Source organism: Rhincodon typus, chromosome 23, assembly GCF_021869965.1.
Source record: "Rhincodon typus isolate 14 chromosome 23, sRhiTyp1.1, whole genome shotgun sequence".
In the NCBI taxonomy this organism is placed as follows: domain Eukaryota; kingdom Metazoa; phylum Chordata; class Chondrichthyes; order Orectolobiformes; family Rhincodontidae; genus Rhincodon; species Rhincodon typus.
Genome location: NC_063354.1, coordinates 15,783,301 through 15,802,617, shown reverse-complemented (window position 1 = coordinate 15,802,617; position 19,317 = coordinate 15,783,301). Strand labels below are relative to the sequence as shown.

General features: G+C 40.0%; 1 protein-coding gene across 2 annotated transcripts in view; it reads left to right on the top strand.

Moving 5' to 3' along the window:
- The window catches only part of LOC109919330 (E3 ubiquitin-protein ligase rnf213-alpha-like), a 167,523-nt gene that overhangs the window by 125,767 nt on the left and 22,439 nt on the right, over window positions 1-19,317 (top strand). For both annotated transcript variants that reach the window (XM_048610749.1, XM_048610750.1), the window contains exons 50-61: window positions 823-931; window positions 1,024-1,231; window positions 2,819-3,012; window positions 4,526-4,651; window positions 4,797-4,907; window positions 6,519-6,773; window positions 8,246-8,324; window positions 11,052-11,086; window positions 14,847-14,944; window positions 16,303-16,459; window positions 17,225-17,390; window positions 18,635-18,732. In XM_048610749.1, the coding sequence (XP_048466706.1) occupies window positions 823-931; window positions 1,024-1,231; window positions 2,819-3,012; window positions 4,526-4,651; window positions 4,797-4,907; window positions 6,519-6,773; window positions 8,246-8,324; window positions 11,052-11,086; window positions 14,847-14,944; window positions 16,303-16,459; window positions 17,225-17,390; window positions 18,635-18,732 (1,636 nt within the window). The remainder of the gene's footprint in view (window positions 1-822; window positions 932-1,023; window positions 1,232-2,818; window positions 3,013-4,525; window positions 4,652-4,796; window positions 4,908-6,518; window positions 6,774-8,245; window positions 8,325-11,051; window positions 11,087-14,846; window positions 14,945-16,302; window positions 16,460-17,224; window positions 17,391-18,634; window positions 18,733-19,317) is intronic.

Here is a 19,317-nt window from a genome sequence, read left to right as displayed (position 1 = left end):
CTCTGATGCTGCTTGGCCTGCTGTGTTCATCCAGCTCTACACCTTGTTATCTCAGATTCTCCAGCATCTGCAGTTCCTACTATTGCCCACCCAGTTCCAGGGACTTGCTTTAAGGCAAATGACCTGTTGTACATTTCTTTAGTTGTTTCCTGACCAGCGTCAAGCTTCTCAGACAAGGCATAGTCCAAAAGTGAGCCTAAAGGAATTTCAATCCCCAAGCAGCTTGCCTTGCTAACTTTGCCCTCAATCCTGTGACAAATGCAACTCCTTTCTGCTGACGGGAGTCTATGGACAACAGTGTAATGCAGTAGGATTCCCTAAATATCTAAAAGTGAGTTTGAAAAGTGCCTGACAATATCCCAGAGATTTTAACTCAGCACAGGACGTAAATAAAATTGTTTTTGAATATGCCAGGCACTGTCACATGACTTCAGTCGAGAGTTAGGTCAGCTATTTTAGCACCAGTGAAAAGTGGAAATGACTTTGTATTGACACTAGATTTGCAGTGTGAATATACCCTAAAATTATCCTCCCAGTCTAGAATTATAATAGTCATACAGTGCAGAAAAAGTAATTCAGCCCATCAAGTCTGTGCCAACTTATCTTGAACGTTGCACCATTTCAAGAGCTCATCCATGTTCTTTTTAAAGGTGTAGATGAGAGAAATTGGAGGAAGGAAGGTGAACTAGGTGAATTGATTAAGCAGTGGAAAGTATTCTTGTGTTTGTTCCTGTAAACTAACAACAATTAAATGAAATTCCATTTAATAAATGAAACACCATTACATTTCAGGATGCTAATGCTTTTTATGTCTCTCAATAGTTTTGATAAAGTAAAAGTCTTTATGCAGAAGTACCTCTCACGTTTAGAAGAAAATATATTCTTGGAAGACCTGCAAGAACTTTATCTTCTGTTCATCAAATGTTTTGAGGTAAAGAGAAGGGGTTAAATTGACCTGATTCCTAGAGGTGGCTGAAGGATTGTGACATGCTTATGAATCTTTCAATGTATCTCTCTTTTCAGGACTCAATAAATGGGCAATTTGAACAGTCTGGAGGACTTGGCAATTTAGAGCTCTTCACACAGAACTGCAGCTTTGCCAGCAGGTTTGCCAGGCGCAGGGTTGCTAGCTGTAATGAAAATGCTGCAGAATACTTGCAGAACATTGCCAGGCTGCGTTTCTGCTTCAGTCTTACAGCTCAACTGCTGCATGAGTCACATAACAGCACAGGTAAAACACTAACCTTCAATCATTTTATGCCCACCAATCTACATCGCACATAAACTATTCTCTAGCTGAAAAAAATGTGCAGGCTGCCCTGCTTCCAGCCTGTCTCCAAACTGCTGGGCAGTTTCTAGCTAGCCTGCTTCGCATTAGTGAGACTGACCGAAGCTCACAGAGTCAGGCATATCTCCAGCCTCTCTGTGGGGAAGGACATACACTGAGTTTTGAGATTGTCCCAACCTCAGGTGAGATTGACAGTTTAACGCCTATTCCCAGCTGGAATCTAACCAATCCAAGACTTTAATCCAACCGATCCAATCTTTTTGTTCCTCCCCAATTTGACAAAAGGTAGAGCTGCCACCATCATGAACATTGGCAGGAGCTGCAATGGAAGAATGCCTCCTTTTCTTGTCATCAGTTCAATTCACACATATTATCACTCAAACTTTTTCGAGCAAAAATATAGTGGCTAGTGCGATAGTGAGAGGCGTTCATTAGAAATGGAGAAAGAGGGTTACAAATTCATGAAGTCACGCAGGACCACCGCATAGAAAAAGCCCTTTAATTGACTCTGTGATGGTCAAAAACAACCACCTAGCTAAATCTAATCTCATTTTCCAGCACTTTGTCATAGAGTCATACAGCACGGAAACAGACCCTTCAGTCCAATTCATCCATGCTGACCAGGTATCCCAGACTTAACTAGTTCCATTTGCCTGTGTTTGGTGCCTTGGCATAGATATTAAGTAGGTTGCTTAATGTTAATTGGAATTGGTTAATTGGATATGGTTGCTATGAAATCCATTGAGACGTGTTGAGGCAAATGCGTGCAGAAAGGAAAAAAAATGCATTTTAATCGTGCTTTCCAACATCCCCAAGTGTGTACAGTCAGTTAAGTAATTATGAAGTGTAGAGAGTCATTGTGGGAAATGCGGCAGCCAACTGTGCACAGCAAGCTGATTATAAAAATATTTTTGTTAAGCTTGTCGGTTGAGGAATAAATGGGGCCATGGCTTAATCATTTTAGCAAAAAGACGGTGTCTTGGGCAGTGCTACACTCCTTCATTACTGCAGTGCATGGTGGGGATCAGTTCACTCATTTGGCTGGACAATTAGTTTGTGGTGCAGAGTGATGCCAACGGCATGGGTTCAATTCCTGCACTGGCTGAGGTTACCATGAAGGACTGTCCTTCTCAACATCTCCCCTTGCTGACACATGGTAACTGTAATGAAAGAGCAGTCCTGTAATCCTCTGGGACTATGGTAATGTTACTTTCTTAGTCCACTCGGCAGCCTAAAGTGTGTGCTTTCGTCTCGAGAGTGGAACTGGAACCTGCAGCTAGTGACTTAGCAGGACAATGCTACAAATAAAACACAGCTGACTGACACACGTTTTTACCACTGTAGTCAGGTTTCATTGTTCCTGTACCTTTTGTTAACTATTCCACAATGTTATCCTATTCATAATGTACTCTTTGTGAATAGGAATTCTCTGCTTGGACTCATACAACACATTCCCTTTTATAGTGGCCTGTGCAATTTGAATTATCGGATAAGTTTGAACTCTTAATTTTCAAATACTTATGTTTTCAGACGTGAAACACAAAACCAAAGAGGCAAATTTCATTGACCATATGAAAATGATTTGTTTGCATTCTGGCAATGACTGGTACCAAGTTTACTTAATGAGGACAGTCTATGATCATTATGGGATGGCATTTGTTCAGTCTTTACAACAACTTGAAGACTACCACTGGATGTTTCCAGACAAAATTATTGAAAAACAGGTGAAATATTTTATCGATTCAGTTGATTTTAAATAATTAGCTAATATCAACATATTATGTTGCCAAATAGAGATGGTTAAATTCATTGTTTAAATGCATTTAATTCTTTGTGCTTAAATGCAATATGTTGAATATTATATGTAAATATTATATCTGTTTTTACCAAATAATTCTGCAACACTAACGAATAGAGATTACCTCTATAGATTTTTTGAGAAGATTAGCTAAGAAATGTGTCTAACAGCATGTTACTTGTATCTGAACAAATGAATTTCAGTTTACTGCCCAAAATCATCATCACGACAGGTCAGGAATCATTTTCAAACAGTGGCTTAATTAGCCCTCAAATGGCCCACCAAAAAGGTTAAGTAAGGAAAGTAGAATTGAAGTTTTTTTCAAAAAATAGAGATAGAAATCTGTAAAATGAAAATTTCAAAAAATGTGGGCACAGAGGTTCAGTAGCCTAAATGGTCTTGTTTTAAAGTTATTCATGGGATGAGGGCATTGGACCAATATTTATTACCCATCTCTAGGTGCTCTTGAAGGTGGTGATAAACTGCCCATCTTGCTTTCTTGAACCACTGGAGTCCATTTTGTAGAATCCCTACAGTGTAGGAAGAGGCCATTCAGCCCATTGAGTCATGCACCAACATTCTGAAGAGCATCCCACCCCAGATTCAGCCCTCAACCCTATCCCCACAACCTTGCATTTCCCATGGCTACTACATCTACCCTGCTAATTGCTGGACATTATGGGACAATTCAGCATGGTCAATCCACCTAACCTGCACATCTTTGGACTGTGGGAGGAAATCATAGAATCCCTACAGTGTGGAAACAGGCCCTTCGGCCCAACAAGTCCGTACTGACTCTCTGAAGAGCTCCCACACCGACTCTCCGAAGAGAATCCCACCCAGACCCACCCCGCTATAACCCACCTAATCTACACATCCCTGAGCATTACAGGCAATTTAGCATGGTCAATCTACCTAACCTGCACATCTTTGGACTGTGGGAGGAAACTGGAGTAACCAGAGGAAACCCATGCAGACACAGGGAGAATGTGCAAACTCCACACAGACAGTCACCCGAGGGTGGAATTGAACCCATGTCCCTGGCACTGTGAGGTAGCAGTGCTAGCCACCGTGCCATCTGAGCACCTGGAGCACCTGAAGGAAACCCACGCAGACATGGGGAGAACATGCAAACTGCACACACAGTCGCTCAAGTCTGGAATTGAACAACCAACCTACTTTGCTGTGAGGCAGCAGGGCTAACTACTGTGCCACCCTTGCGCCCAAATGTGTAGGTCTTTTGTGCTGAAAGTATCTACAATTCTAAATGAAATGATGTGATCCAGCGATGCATTGTCCTTGTTCAAAGCTTTCTTTAAAAAAAAACTTAGTAAAATAATTGGCCATTATTGATTAAATGCGGAGATTTTAATTTTGGTGCAGAATTGCACCACAGTATTGTTCAATGTACTTACATTTAGGGGGATTGTTTCTTCCAGCTTAATTGGACAGATGGACAGATGGATCGCTTTATTTTCTGTGGACAGGAGTATAAAACCATTCGTGATGTGCTTGCTCAGGCAATCCTGAAATGCCAAATGAATATTGTGACAAGCCAATTAAAGGTATTTGCAAATAATTCTGTTAGGTTCTACTTATTCTACTTAACAGTGCAATAACCTCAATGCCGTGTATCAGTTTTACGCTAGTTTTAAACCCAGCATATTTTAGTAGCACTAAACATTTGTTTTATATCTTTGCTCCTGAAAGGCTTTGAAGTGCTCTTTAAACAATCAACGGGTTTATCTGGCATTGGCCTTCTTCCGTGAAGTAACATCTTTGTTTGCTGTAGAGGATTCCAGTCTGCACCCTAGTCCAAAGGTAAGATTCAATCACTGACCTAATTTCAGATGTGTGGGAAATTATACCGAGAATAATTTGCATCTAGCACATTATTGCATAGGCATCTGAATGACTAGACACTCTTATTCAAGAAGACAACAGCAAACCTCAATTGAAATATAAATGAACAAAAAAGAGAACGAATAGCTAATTTGGTTTCTGCTGCACTTCCCAAGGGAAGAAATGGAAGATTTTTAAGCAACAGCCAACCTACTTTTTTTATTTTTAAATCCAGAGTGATCTTGCACACAACTGAATGTTTCTTTTTAATCCCATCTCTAAATCACCCATGGTAACAGCAAACTTAAACATCAGTTCTCAGCAGTACCAATTAGCCTTTGATTAACCTCATTGCAACTTACTTTCCCACTCATTTTAGTGGCATCTACACATATGAATATAGCGCCTTCTATCCATGCTACATCCAAGTCATTATTATAGATTGTAACTAGTTGAGGCATGAGGACCACCAGTTACATCTACAGAAAAGGTGTTATATTTGGGGATGATGTTCGTTCACTTGTATTCAGAATGGAAGTAAATACATAAAGGAGGTACACCTGGTGATACAGGAATGTTTATAAGGTCTCGATGAACCATTCATAAATCGAGCAATCAATAAAGATTTTTTTTGAAGAGATTTCTGTAAAACGAGGACAGACATTCTGTTTGCAATGGGCACATGACTACAAAAGTGTGACGCCATACTGCTCAGTGTTGGAAGTGTTTTCAAGATGACTTCTTCCCACTGCAGCTCAGAGTGTTGCATGTTTTAGCCATGATAAACTTGGAGAATGGATATTAGGAAACATAAATGTTGAAGATCGTGATTAGAAGAGAACTCTGTCTGTTTTCTGGCAGTGTTGAGCATTACATCAACATTTGGAACAATTATCTGTGCACTTTTACAGTAAGAGCACCATCATAGAGACTTTTCATATGTAAGTTGTAGTAAGAACTTTTGACATTGCTAAGTAGCATAGATAGTACAAGCTGAAGGTCTGTATTAATTCAATGAATTATCACACGTATTGCTCCTGAATGCCAATCTGAAACAAACATTGAGACGCTGAAGCTCTAATGGCTGAGTGTGAATTTACCAAAACATAATGAGGGAGAAATTTGTTGCTGTAGCTCCACAGACTCAGGTCAATTTCCCAGGTGCAAGCCTGCACCACATTCTACATTCACGTTGTTTCTCCTCATAATTTCTGCAGACATTAGTAGCAGTTTTGATATGAACTTTCAAAGTTAAGTAGTTTCACTGTGAGCTCCATTTCTCCTCAGGTTCTGAGGTAGGGCACAGGAATTGTATCTATGGATGTTGTCAAAAATTTTAACAATAATTAACAGCTCTCAGAACCCAAATTAAATCAATAATTTTAAATAGAGTTTATAAAATGACCTGGTCATTGATCCCAGTGCTCGGTGACAATTTGGAAGAGTGCACTAATATTTCTTGTCCCATATATTTGCATACAAAAGAAATTTCCATCACTTAAAGCTGAGTAGATTAGCAGCCTCATTTGTAAATGAGAAAATAAATTGTGATACAAATGCATTGACTTTGTATAATCTGCTATATTTCAGTTAATCGAGATGTTGCAGACATTTATTAAGGATAGTAAACTCTTTGAGGCTGCAGACCTGAAGGATTTCTGCACTAAACTGGTGGAAAATGCAGTTGGAAATCGAGAATCTTCCCGATGGATCATAGCAAAACAGTCAAACCAACGGCGCATCCTGGTTGAAATAATCGTGCACGCAGCCTTGGTTTTTATCTGTGGAAAGAATGTTTTGTCATCCCCACTCTACAAAATTGCTTTCAAATCTGGAGAAATGAGGGTGAGGAAGTCACAAACACACAATTCCTATAAGCCAATTTTCTTCCAAAGTTCTAAGTCATGCACTTGGTCACCCAGAACCCCTAGAAAAGGGAAGTTTGTAGGGCTGTTGCAAAAGAACCAGTGAGTGGAACTATTTGCTAGCTAATTTCAAAAATCAGCATAGACATTAAAGACTGAATGGCCTGCCCCTGTGTTCTGTGATTTGAAAGGTACACCATAGGATTATCACAATTTACTAGTCTTTTCTCATCCTGGTACTTAAAGCAGCACACGTGAGTGACCCTGTCAAAAGCAAATAACAAATGAGACAGTCCTTGCACCTGTCAGTCAATATAATCACATCTGATCTGATGAACCCTTAACTCTCTTTTCTTCCTATGCCAATTCCCTTATCAACCAAAAATCAATCTAATTCATTGTAAATATTCAATAACCCAGCCCCCAATGATCACTGAGGAACAACATTCAAACAATGACAGTCCTCAAACAGAAAATATTCCTCTTCATCTCGATCTTAATTGAGAGATCCCTTATTTTGGAACTGTGCCTCAAAGAGAAACATCCTCTGAGCATCTACCCTTTCAAGTCCTCTCTATATCATCAATGTTTCAAATAAGATCACTCCTCATTCATCTAAACTATCAACTCATCCCGCCCAGTCTTGCCTCCTGAGAAGAATTTCACTGCTCAATGTCTACGATACTTGGTGTTTACAATAAAACAGCAAAGCCCCATCACAAAGCATTCCTAGGCTATAGAAGAGGACTGAATGTTTATTACATTCTCTCTCACTCCCTGTCATTTGTAAGTGTGAACTCCGCTGCCAATGCTTCATTAGCACATTTCTTCACTCGGTGGGATCACAGTCTGGACCACGTAATTCTCTGTTGCTGTCAACAAATCACTACATGATTGAAAGTGACTAATCCTGATCATTTCCCCTCTTACAGTCACCTCTGCATTCCCAATTTGCCCCACCACCATACCGCCAATGACTGCAACCCAGATTCCCATCACTTTAACAGTAAAAGAGAGTCATGGATGCTGTTTCCTACTAGTCTGCCAGCTGATCATAGTGGTCATGCTGAGAAGTTTACCATTATGTTCTATTCATGAACTAGGATTTGAAGTCATGTGTTGCATCTCCAAGCTCTAAGAATAATGCAATTGTTCTCTGATTTAGTAACAGTGCTAACTTCTCTTGGATGACCAAGATCATGAATCTTATTAAAATGATCTAATGTCATAAGAGTGCTGCTCCAGCTCTGAAATATTTAAACTTTAGAATAATTTGATACAAAGCCATACTTGGGACTAGAGAGAATTTCCTTGGACTTGGGATTCAGAAATCCCAATGTTGTTTCTTTACTTGTATTTCCCTCTGGATTGGAAAAATCAGTGATGCTGATGTTGGAAACATCTTGACAGCAGGAGGGGACCCATTATAACATTGTGTTCTCCCACTTTTAGCATGCCTATTTACCTACCATGCCAGAAGATGTTTTTAGTGAAGTTCGGCTAGCAGCTCGAGAGAAGGTGACTTGGTACCGTAAGTGTCGTTCATCACTGTGTCTTTAATTGTTTGTAATATCCTTACCAAAAAGATTAAATGTAGACTTAAAATACTTAAAATTGTATGTAATTAAAATTTGTTTATGTACCTCAAATGTACACTTTTTTAATATTCAGGGATCTTTCACTTTTCATGATAACCTATAAGAAGAAATTTTCCCGGTCCTTATAGTAGCCTTGTATGCTGCAAGCAAACATCAGAATGTTGTAGGAGCTCAATTGCCTTAATGTTGTCAAAATACAAAAAGTAAGGGAAGAGGTGTTTGACCTATGTGAGTTGTCCCTCATGTGAAATTAATAGGAAAATCTACACTATATGATATGTGTTCAAAAAATTGTTGGTAAGGCAAATTGAATATGTCCTTTTAATATTTACATTATCCATTTCACGTTAGCTTTAGAATTCACTGTCTGACAGGGTGGTAGAAGTTTCAATAGTAATTTTCCAAAGGGCACTGAATATATACTTTGGTAGGGGACAATGTAGAGGCAGCTTTACTCTGTATCGAACCCTGAGCTGTCCTTGTTCTGGGAGTGTTTAATGGGGACAGTCAAGGGAGCTTTGCTTTCAGTTTTAAAGAGTAGAGGCAGCTTTACTCAGTATCTAACCCCATCTTGTCACTGACCTGGGAGTGTTTGATGGGGATAATGTTGAACAAGCTTTACTTTCAGTCTAAAAGAGTTAAAAGGACATATGTTCAGGCCCGGGGAAAGAACTGGAGGAAGAAAATAATTGGAAGCTTTCATTTGTTACAGGTGAATTCTAGCCTTTATTTTCTCTTATACCAGATGACACTTGGGTATCTTTTTTATAAGTTTATTCATCTGTGCATGGGAGGAATACTCAAGAAAATGGTTCACAACTCAGCTCTTCATCACTAGAACAAAGGTTTTATACTACTCTTACAGATAAGAAACTTCCAATCGACTACTTCTTCAAGTAATACCTTCCATTTAAAGCTTTACACACTTTTCTGTTGTATTTCTGTCCAACCTTGGATGCATAATTCCAAGGTTGTACATATGACTATATTATCCAATCATATTCAAACTAATACACATGATTATATTACCCAATCATGCCATTACATGTTCACATCTCCAATTTGCAATATGTACTTTGTAATTACCAGTAAACCTATGCTGTCTGTTGCTCTTTCAGTCCCCCCTGTTGCCCATGCTGTCTATTTTCCCTTTCATGATATATAGATATAGACACAATGGATTGGATGGATGTCTTCTGAGCCGCTTAATTCCAAATATATGGTCTTCGTATCTCAATTTGTGAATAATTAAATACAAGAGTATAAAAAGTAGGAGCAGGAGTAGATCATTCAATCCCTCGCTGTTACCGCTCAACTTTCATGTACTAATAGATCATATTTTGTTAGATTGGATCTCGTTCTAAATGGACTTTTAAAATACAGCCCCAATAGTTTAGCATTCCCTGGGGGATTTATGACCCTTTGTTGTCCTTGTTTGGACTCAACTGTATTTAAATGTATTGTTGTCCAGAGGCACATTTATCAGCCTAACTAACTTGGTGCTATCCTCTGACTCTACTTCTGTGTTTTTCTCAGTGCTATTTGTTAATATTTACATTCACTTATTTGTACTTTCACATTGCCATGCTTATCATACTTGCATCAAGCCTTCCAAATACTCAAACATGCTTTCAGATTGTTGAGAAAATTGGTGGTTCTGTAAATAATTCAGACTTTGCGTAACAAAAGCAGAAATTGCTGGAAAAGCTGAGCAGGTCTGGCAGCAGCTGTAGAGAGAAATCAGAGTTAATGTTTCAGGTCAAGCGATGTTTCAGGAAAGGTCACTGGACCCAAAACGTTAACTCTGACTTCTCGCCACAGCTGCTGCCAAACCTGCTGAGCTTTTCCAGCAATTTCTGCTTTTGTTTCTGATTTACAGCATCTGCAGTTCTTTCAGATTTTGCTAAACGTGGTTTTCTGGAATGGCAGTGACTCAATAGTGCAGTTTGTGGGGTAATGTCAGAACTGTTCAAAAGTGAAGATAATCACCAAAAAGACCTTAGCATTCACAGCAAGAAGTGAGCCAAATGTCTCTTATGAATAGGGTTATTCTGTTGATACTTCACATGTGCGATTTATAACTTCACTTGAAGGATTGTATTTCTTAATAACAAGAATAAATAATTGCATTTTCACTGCAACATAAATACACCAAAGCTTTATTATACTAGAGCTAAAATATTCATGCCAGACCATATTAATATTCTGACTGCTACAAAACGACAGATGAGCAGAAAATGACTGCAAGGAATTAAAGTGTTTCTGAGATATCCAGATTTAACTGTCAACTATATAAGAATGTAGAGCTCTTGCTGATGCTAATACAGTTTCCATTGCATTTTTAAATGCTAAGTCCCACTCTTGTTCTAATATTTGAGTGTCTGTCAGAATTGACAAATGTTGCAAGTACCACAATGCAACACATTGTCAGTGTGACTGGCAGATGTATTGCAGGGTATTTCTCCTTTCAAGGAAGACAAGGTTAACACTTGATACATATGGTGGAAAACACTGTTGCCTTCTAAAGTGTTATTTTTAAGATACTTACCCAAGAGCTGGACAATTAAATCCAATTATAGAGAAAGATGGAATTTTCTCTAACTATATTACTTTGCTGCGCTCTTAACAAAGCACCTCCCACTTTCTGTATTTCATTGCAGAGTGTACATGTGGTGAACATATTCAAGTTGCTAATGTAAGTATCCATTTTATTGTAAGTATTTATATAAGGTTTAAAAATAGTTTTAGATTGCCTTTTTAATTTCCATTACATCAATATTAAAGAATTAAATTGTCAGTCATCTCTTTGCTGTATCCCTTTTAAATGAGGCTAGTACATAGTATATTATTTCCTACATACTAGACAGTAAATTAATCCTAGCACTCATTAAGTTATTGCTTGGGATGTGGAGCTGCTCCACACTTAATCCTCCAGGGGGCAAACATGAGCCGGAAGGGATGAAATCTGAACTATTCACATTTGATTTCTTTTCCACAAATGCTCCACCAGAGTTAAAGACACTCCAAAGATAATGGTGAAGTGAGGTTTCAATTAGGGTCAAGAATCGTGGTTTTTTTCTTCTTAACCTAATTTTCGTTCAGTTTTACTTGAGTTGTCTTGACCTGCTACTCAAATTAACTCAGTCATCTTTGAACTATTTCATCTGTGCTGCAATGCTAATCCATTAAGTAAGAGCCAGAGAAACCAGCTTGTCCCTACCCAACTACTCCATTCGCCCATGTAACTCACTCATAGAATCCTTACAGTGCAGAAAGAGATTGCTCGGCCGATCGAGTCTGCACCAACCTTCTGAAGAATATCTCACCCAGACTCAGCCACCTATCGTGTACCCCTGCATTTCCCATGGCTAATCCACTTAGTCTGCACATCCCTAGACAGTATGGACAATCTAGCATAGCCAACCCACCTGACTGGCATACCTTTGGATGGTGGGAAGAAGCCAGAGCACCCAGCAGAAACCCATGCAAGCAGAGGGAGAATGTGAAAGTCCACACTGTATTTCGAGGCTGGAATCAAACCCAGATCCCTGGCACTGTGAGGCAGCAGTGCTAACCACTGAGCCATCGTGCCACCCCACTCCCATCTATCCACCTGCTTTACAGCTTCTCAATGGTCTGAAAAGCTGAAATCAAGTGGAGATGAAAGTACACTTAAATGCTTTACCAAACACCACCATTCTATCAGAGAATGACCCTGAACTCCCACTGGTCTAGCACTTTCTCATTGTGCAGCACTAAAGGAGCACGGCAGTGTCAGAGCCACTATGCTGAGATGGTAGCCTGAGGACCCAGCTGCCTGTTTGGATGGAAGTATAAGATCCCATGACATTGTTTTTGAAGATGGACAGGTGAGTAAATACTGGGGTTCTGATCAACATTTATTCCTCAATCAACGTCACAAAACAAATTAACAGACCTGATATCACATTGCTGTTTGTGGGAGTTTGCTGTGCTGTGTGTTTGTGTACAAAAGACTGAGAGGTCTGAAGTGGATAAAAGCTTGTGAAATTGGTACTATGAATGGCTGTGACTGTTGACTGGTCATTTTTTTCTATTGATGATTTGGTACCCGAGCTCCCCCATTGTTCGTGACTCCTCAAAATTGCAGGAGAGTTTGAAATGCCTATCCCTGCAATGAAGCTGGCAAGAGTGGGAGTGCTGCATAAGAACATGAGGAGAAGCAGTCGTAGGCCACTTGCTCCATCGAATTTGCAATGCTGTTCATTGAGGTCATGACTGATTCGATAATCCTCAACTTCAGTTTCCTGCATTTTCCCCAACTGCCTTGATTCCCTTACTGATTAAAAACTTGTCTGTCTCAACTTTGGATTCATTTAATGACCTAGCCTCAACAGTGCTGTCTGGTAAAGAATTCCACAGATTCACTACTTTCTGAGAGAAGAAATTCTTCCACATCTCTCTCTGTCTTAAATTGGTGACTCATTACGCTGAGATTATACCCACAGGTCCTAGACTTTCTAATAAAGGAAAGCAGCCACCCCACATCCACCCTACCAACCCCCCTAAGAATCCATATGGTTCAACCAAGTTTTATTCCTCTAAATTCCACTGAGTACAAACCCAACCTACTCAACCTCTCAGAAGAAAACCTTCCATAACCAGAACAATCCAGTAAAACTTCACTCAACTGCCTTCAATACTTGTATACACTTAAATAAGGAGATCAAAACTGTTTGCCATATTTTAGGTGTGGTCTGACTACTGCTTTGTTTAGTTTTAGCAAGAACTCTCTATTTTTGTACTCCAACTCCATTTGAGTAACAAACCAACAATCCATTTGCCTTAGAGATAGTAGGAACTGCAGATGCTGGAGAATCTGAGATAACAGGGTGTAGAGCTGGATGAACACAGCAGGCCAAGCAGCATCAGAGGAGCAGGAAAGCTGACGTTTCGGGCCTAGACCCTCCTTCAGAAAAAATCCATTTGCCTTCCCTATTACCCACCGCACATAGATACTAGCTGTTTGTAATTTATGCATGAAGACCCTCAATAACTATGTGCTGCATTTTCTGCAGTGTTTCCTTATTTAAATAATATTCAGCTTTTCCACTCCTCCTACCAAAATGCATTTTCCCTCATTACATTTCATGTACCAATATTTATACCAGTTCCTTAACTTGTCTGTATTCCTCTGCAGACTGCTTGTGTCATCCTCATTATGTGACATCCCACCTATTTTTGTGTCATCTGCAAACTTGGTGATAGCACATTCGTGTCCATCCTCAAATTCATTTATAGATATTGTAAATAATTGTGGGCCCAGCACTGTTCCCTGTGGCACAACTAGTTATAGATTCCCATTCCTGACAATTCCCTCCTTATCCTGACACTGTTTCTTCCATTAGTTAGCCAATCCTCTATCCATCCGAATATGAAATAGCCTTCTGTGCCGTACCTTATTGAACATCTTTTGAAAATCCAAGTATGTTTCATGTACTGGTTCCCCTTCACCTATCCTGCTTGTTATACCCTCAAAAAGCTGTGATAAATTTGTCAGACATGATTTCCCTTTCATGAAGTCATGCTGACTGCTTGCTTACATAATGTATTTCCAAATATGTATTTCCATTCTTAATAATAGACTGTAAAAGTTTCCCAATGCCAGATGTTAAGCTAACCGTGCTATAGTTATCTGTTTTTCTGTCTCCTTCCCTTTTTAAATATAATTGTTACACCAGCAATTTTCCAATCTTCTAAAACCTTTCCAGAATCTAAAGATTCTTGAAAGATTACTACCAATGCATCCAGTATCTCTGCAGCAACTTCTTTAAAATCCTAAGATACAACCCACTTGGTCCAGGGGACTTATTGGCCTTTAGCCCCATTAGTTTTCATGGTACTTTTTAGTTAGTGACAGCTATTGTGTTTATTTCCTGCTGCTCCCCTCACTTTAGCCTCTTGATTATTTAGTATTTTTTGAAGTGCTAGTAGTGCCATCTAAATGTGGGTTGGCTATCTGTATCCATATCCTGTGCAGGCCCAAATTGTCAGAAATGAAATGGAGGAGGGAATCCAGAAATCCAGTCCCTTCCACCATTTAAATGGTCTCTGGATTGCCCAATTCAGAAAAATCTGGGCCTGTGACTATGATGTTATGTCACTTACCCGTTTAAGCACTTACAACTCATGCTGTCACCTTTACCTAGCACTTTTATCCTCCCTTTTCCATTCATGGCTAAATACTGATCATTGACAATGTCACTGTGTTACCAAAGAATTTGTGACAAAAGTTTCCTTCTGTCAGAGATGACGCCTGACCATCTGAATGTTTCTTCTGTTTGATTGTGTTTTGGATGTCCAGGAGCTGAGGCTTTGTGCTGGTGTATACAAACCAATCAGTGAGGCAGCTTCCCTGCACATGGCAGTGAGTGATTTGAGTTGATAACTAACTGAACAATTCTTTTAATTGACAGTGTGGAAAACCGACAGAAACTGCTCGTTGCACTCATTGTGGTAATCTGGTTGGCGGACAAAATCACCATGCTGTTTTGGGATTTACTCCTTCGCAACAGTATGTATATTTCTCTCAGAAAATTAGAAAATAAGAAGTAGGCCACTTGGTCCATTGAGCCCATTCCACTATTCAATGTGTCCATGACTGATCCTCTACATCAGTGCCAGACTCCCGCTCTTTCCCCATCCTGTCTGAGCCCTTTGGCTTCTAGAAATCTGTCTGTTTATTTCTTAAGAATATTCACTGACTTTGACTCTGCAGCTTTCTGCGGTAGAGAATTTGACAGGTTCACCTCTTTCTGAAATTTCACCGCATTGTAGTCTGAAAATCCCTATTCCATATCCTTTGCTCTTGTCTCCCAGCAAAGGTTCCAATCGTCCCTACTACCCTAGTTTAAATCCTCCCCCACGGAACTAACAAATGCCCCAATAAGAATCCTGCTAGGCTGTTTTACAATTTATTTTCTAGTTCCCTATGTCCTGCTTGCAGGACCTCGTTGTACCTGTGTCATTAATACTGTCATGGACCATCACCTCTGTTTGCTCTTTCTCCACTTCAGAATATCCTGCAGTATCATCCTCAGTGTTGTCCATGACCCTGACAGTAGGGAGGGAACTTACCACCCCGATGTCAAATCTCCAGCTGCAGAAACATCCATCTATTCCCTTTACATAGGAATTCCCTATCAGTACTGCACTCACACCTCCCTCCCAATCTCCACTGTGCATCTGACCCACTCCAAGTGCCACAGACTTGGTTCTCACATCATTCCCCCAATAAACCATCTTCCTCAGCAGTGTCCTAAACAGAAAATCTGTTAGTGAGAGAGAGAGAGAGAGAAAGAGATAGCCCAGGTGACTCCTCCTGAACTCTGTGTGGTGGTCACCCATTCTCTTTCTACCTGTGCAATCTTCACCTGCAGAGTGACCACCTCACTGAACATGCCCAACACCTTTTTATTGATTTACGTGCTGTGGGCGTCACAGCTGGGGCCCAGCATTTATTGCCCATCCCTAGTTGCTTTTGAGAAGATGGTGGTGAGCTGCCTTCTTAAACCTCCACAGACAGTGTGCTGTAAGTTAATCCACAATGCTGTTAGGGAGGGAGTTCCAGGATTTTGAGCCAGCAACAATGAATAACACTGACCTTATCTCTCGATATACTTTTGAAGAAAAGGACACCTATGGTAATTTCAGTTACACAATAAGATACACTGGATGGTAATACTGACTGTTAAAAGCAGCAATACCATGCCAGCAGAAGTGAGTGGTTTTGAGTCAAATCTGAACTGACCACACACAGCAAATAAAAGTTGGCCAGTGCAAGAAATCAATGAATTCAGGTGAGGTCACTTCCTGAAACAGAACAGACTTCCAGGAATCTCAAGGCTGAACTGGTCTGTGGTTCTTTTGTAGTCACACAGATCAAACTAAAACTGGTCATGTCTTGGGACACGCCTCAAGAAGAAGTCAAGTTGTTGTACCTGATCGACAGATGACTCCCGTTACTTTCCTGTTATTGCGGACACTGACACATGTATCAATGATGCTCGGCTCATTTCACCATCATCAGGTAACTGACTCTTTTCTAATAAAATTATTTGAGCCTGATTTAGTTTTATATATGTTCATTCACCGATCTGGGTGCTCCTGGTTGGACCTATGTTTTATTGCTCATCTCTAATTGGCTTTGAGAAATTGGGACTGAGCTACCTTCTTGACCCACTGCTGCCTGTGTGGTGTAGGTAGACCCACAGCATTGTTTGTGAGGGAATGCAAGGATTTTACCCAGTGATAGGGAAAGAAGTTTCCAATATTTCCAAGTCAGGATGGTGAGTGGCTTGGAGGGAAACTTGCAGGTGGTGGTGTTTCCATGTATCTGCTGTCCTTTTCCTTCTAGGAGGAAGTGGTTGTGGATTTGGAACGTTCTACAGTGTAATAATAGCATTTTAAGATCTAAAGAAAAGTCTTGCATATATAATAGAGAATATATTAAAAATTACATATCCACTAAAATAGCAAACCATGGACTTTCACATCAATGTGAAATGTTACCATTGCTTAATAATTTTCAGTCAATCATTTCTAATTCTTTTGTCCGTAATAAATTCATTTGTACAGCAGCCACTGAAAGTAGTTGTTTCAGGGTAGTGATCTGTCATTTGAAATGCACCTAGTGTGGCAGGAGAGTTGAAATAATCGACTTATTTAAAGGTATGGATTGATGTGATAGAGTCTCTTGTTTAAAAAAGGTGAACAGTTGCAGAGAGTTGCCTTTTTTGGAATGCATTTTCTACAAAGTTGAAAAGGCCAAAACTCTGTCCATTCATTTCCTCAGATTATTCAAGAAATAATTAAGCCATATGTACCAAATGTCTCCGAGTTCCTGTGGCAGCATCTAGAAACCGATCTGACCCAGCTTGGAAAGTCACTGGGGAAGAACATTGATGATACAGCTACCTGCATCCACCTGGTTATTAATGAACTTATGAATCACACTAAAGGTAATGGTAGAGTATTCTTGTCAAAGGTTTAGGTCATTTTGAATGAAAATAGGATGTAAACAGCACTCCAGTAGAGCAACATTTAATCCCAAGTAAAGTTGTAAATCTATCGTCAGTCCATGACGTACATGCCTTTGGTGCTGGGAATGGTTGGGTGGGTGGAAGTCTGGCATTCCACAAGCAGAAGAATGGGACTTTTTGACCAAGAGTACAGTACTGTTCACCTCACTTCCCTCAGTATATCGACCTCCAATTTTGGATTTTATAGTGTGAGATTGCAGCACATCATTGGGAGGCTCACCGTTTGTCACTCTCACCCATTTTAACCCAGCTACCCGAATGAAAGGCAGCAGAGGTTCTACTCCCTACTAGACTGTCAGAAGCTGCCAGTGTAATCACAGATAAATACAACCCCACAGTATTCATTTGGATTTACATGTATTTATCTTACATTATCAGAGAACCTTGCATTGTGGAAGCAGGCCAGTGGAGTTTGCACATTCTCCCTGTGTCTGGATTGGTTTCCTCTGGGTGCTCTAGTTTCCTCCCACAGACCAAAGATGTGGAGGCCATTTGGCCCATTGAGTCTACACCAACCCTCTAAAGAGTATCCCACCCAAACCCATGCCCCCTACTCTATAACCCCAAATTGCCATTGCTAACCTACTTAGCTACATACCCCTGGATATTATGGAAATCTAGCATGGCCAATCTTTGGACTGTGGGAGGAAACCCACACAGACTCAGAGAGAACTTGCACACTGTCACCCAAGCCTAGGATCGAATCCTGGGCCCGGGCATTGTGAGGTAACATTGCTAACCACTGAGCCATCATGCCATCCAGTGGCTTCACCTGATTCAAGCAGCTTTACATGGACACATTGCACATGGAAACATGTTACTTTGTCTATACCACTAATGTGCACCTCAAAAAAATTCCCCTTTTCTTTATCATTCCATGCACTGACAGAACTCACTTTGAGGAATATTCATGTCAATCATAACTCAGCCTCTTAGGTGTATATTGCATGCACCTTTGAAGTCTGCAGTTTAATCTACCTAGATCGTAATATAAATGTTTATTAAATTAACAACTTAGAAACCAATTTTTATTTTCAACTATAAGGACAACATTCATCCCCAAAAGTCACCAAGAAAGACCTGTAGAGAGTGTACGTTATCGGTTTCTATGAAATGTATACACAAAAAGAACTTTGTACTGAATGGTTTTCTTTTCTGCCCAGTGCACCAAAAAGGATGGGACGAACAGCTGTCCTCAAAGACAGCGAGAAATGCATGGGAGAATCAGTTCATCAAGGCTGTTATTTCTCCATTGCTGCAGGTTGGTTGAATTATTGTATGTGGTTCTCCTTGGTGGAAGCTGAAGTGTGGGAAAGGTGTTCTTCTTTGCAATGCTATTTTCATGATGTGGACTGCAGAACTATTTCATTGTATAGGTGTGCAGTTAAGAATACCAATATTTTTACAATGCACCTCACAATGCAGGAAGAGACGAAAAAGAGCTTCAAAGCAAGAATAAATGCCTTTGGGAAGAACATGGGAAATGTGCAGGAAGTGAGATTAGGATGAAGGGATAATTGGAGAGGAACCGTATGAAGAGCTTTCTGATTGTCGAGCTACCTATTCCAAAAAAGCTTCAGATGGTTTCAAAGGAATCACTTTGTCAGGAACATCTCACCCTTTGCTCTTGTTTCTGAGTGCATAGGGTTCTGAGTTATAGTCATGACCACATAATCTGGGCTATAACTTCACTTTGGGCCTGTTTGCTTCTGGAGACGATACTAAACACTAAGGCCTGTGCGTGTTTTTAATTCAACATGAAAGGTCCCACGGAAAACAAATCTGAATCTTACTCTTGGTCATATTTATCCTTCAATTGACATCACTCAAACGGAGATCTCATCAT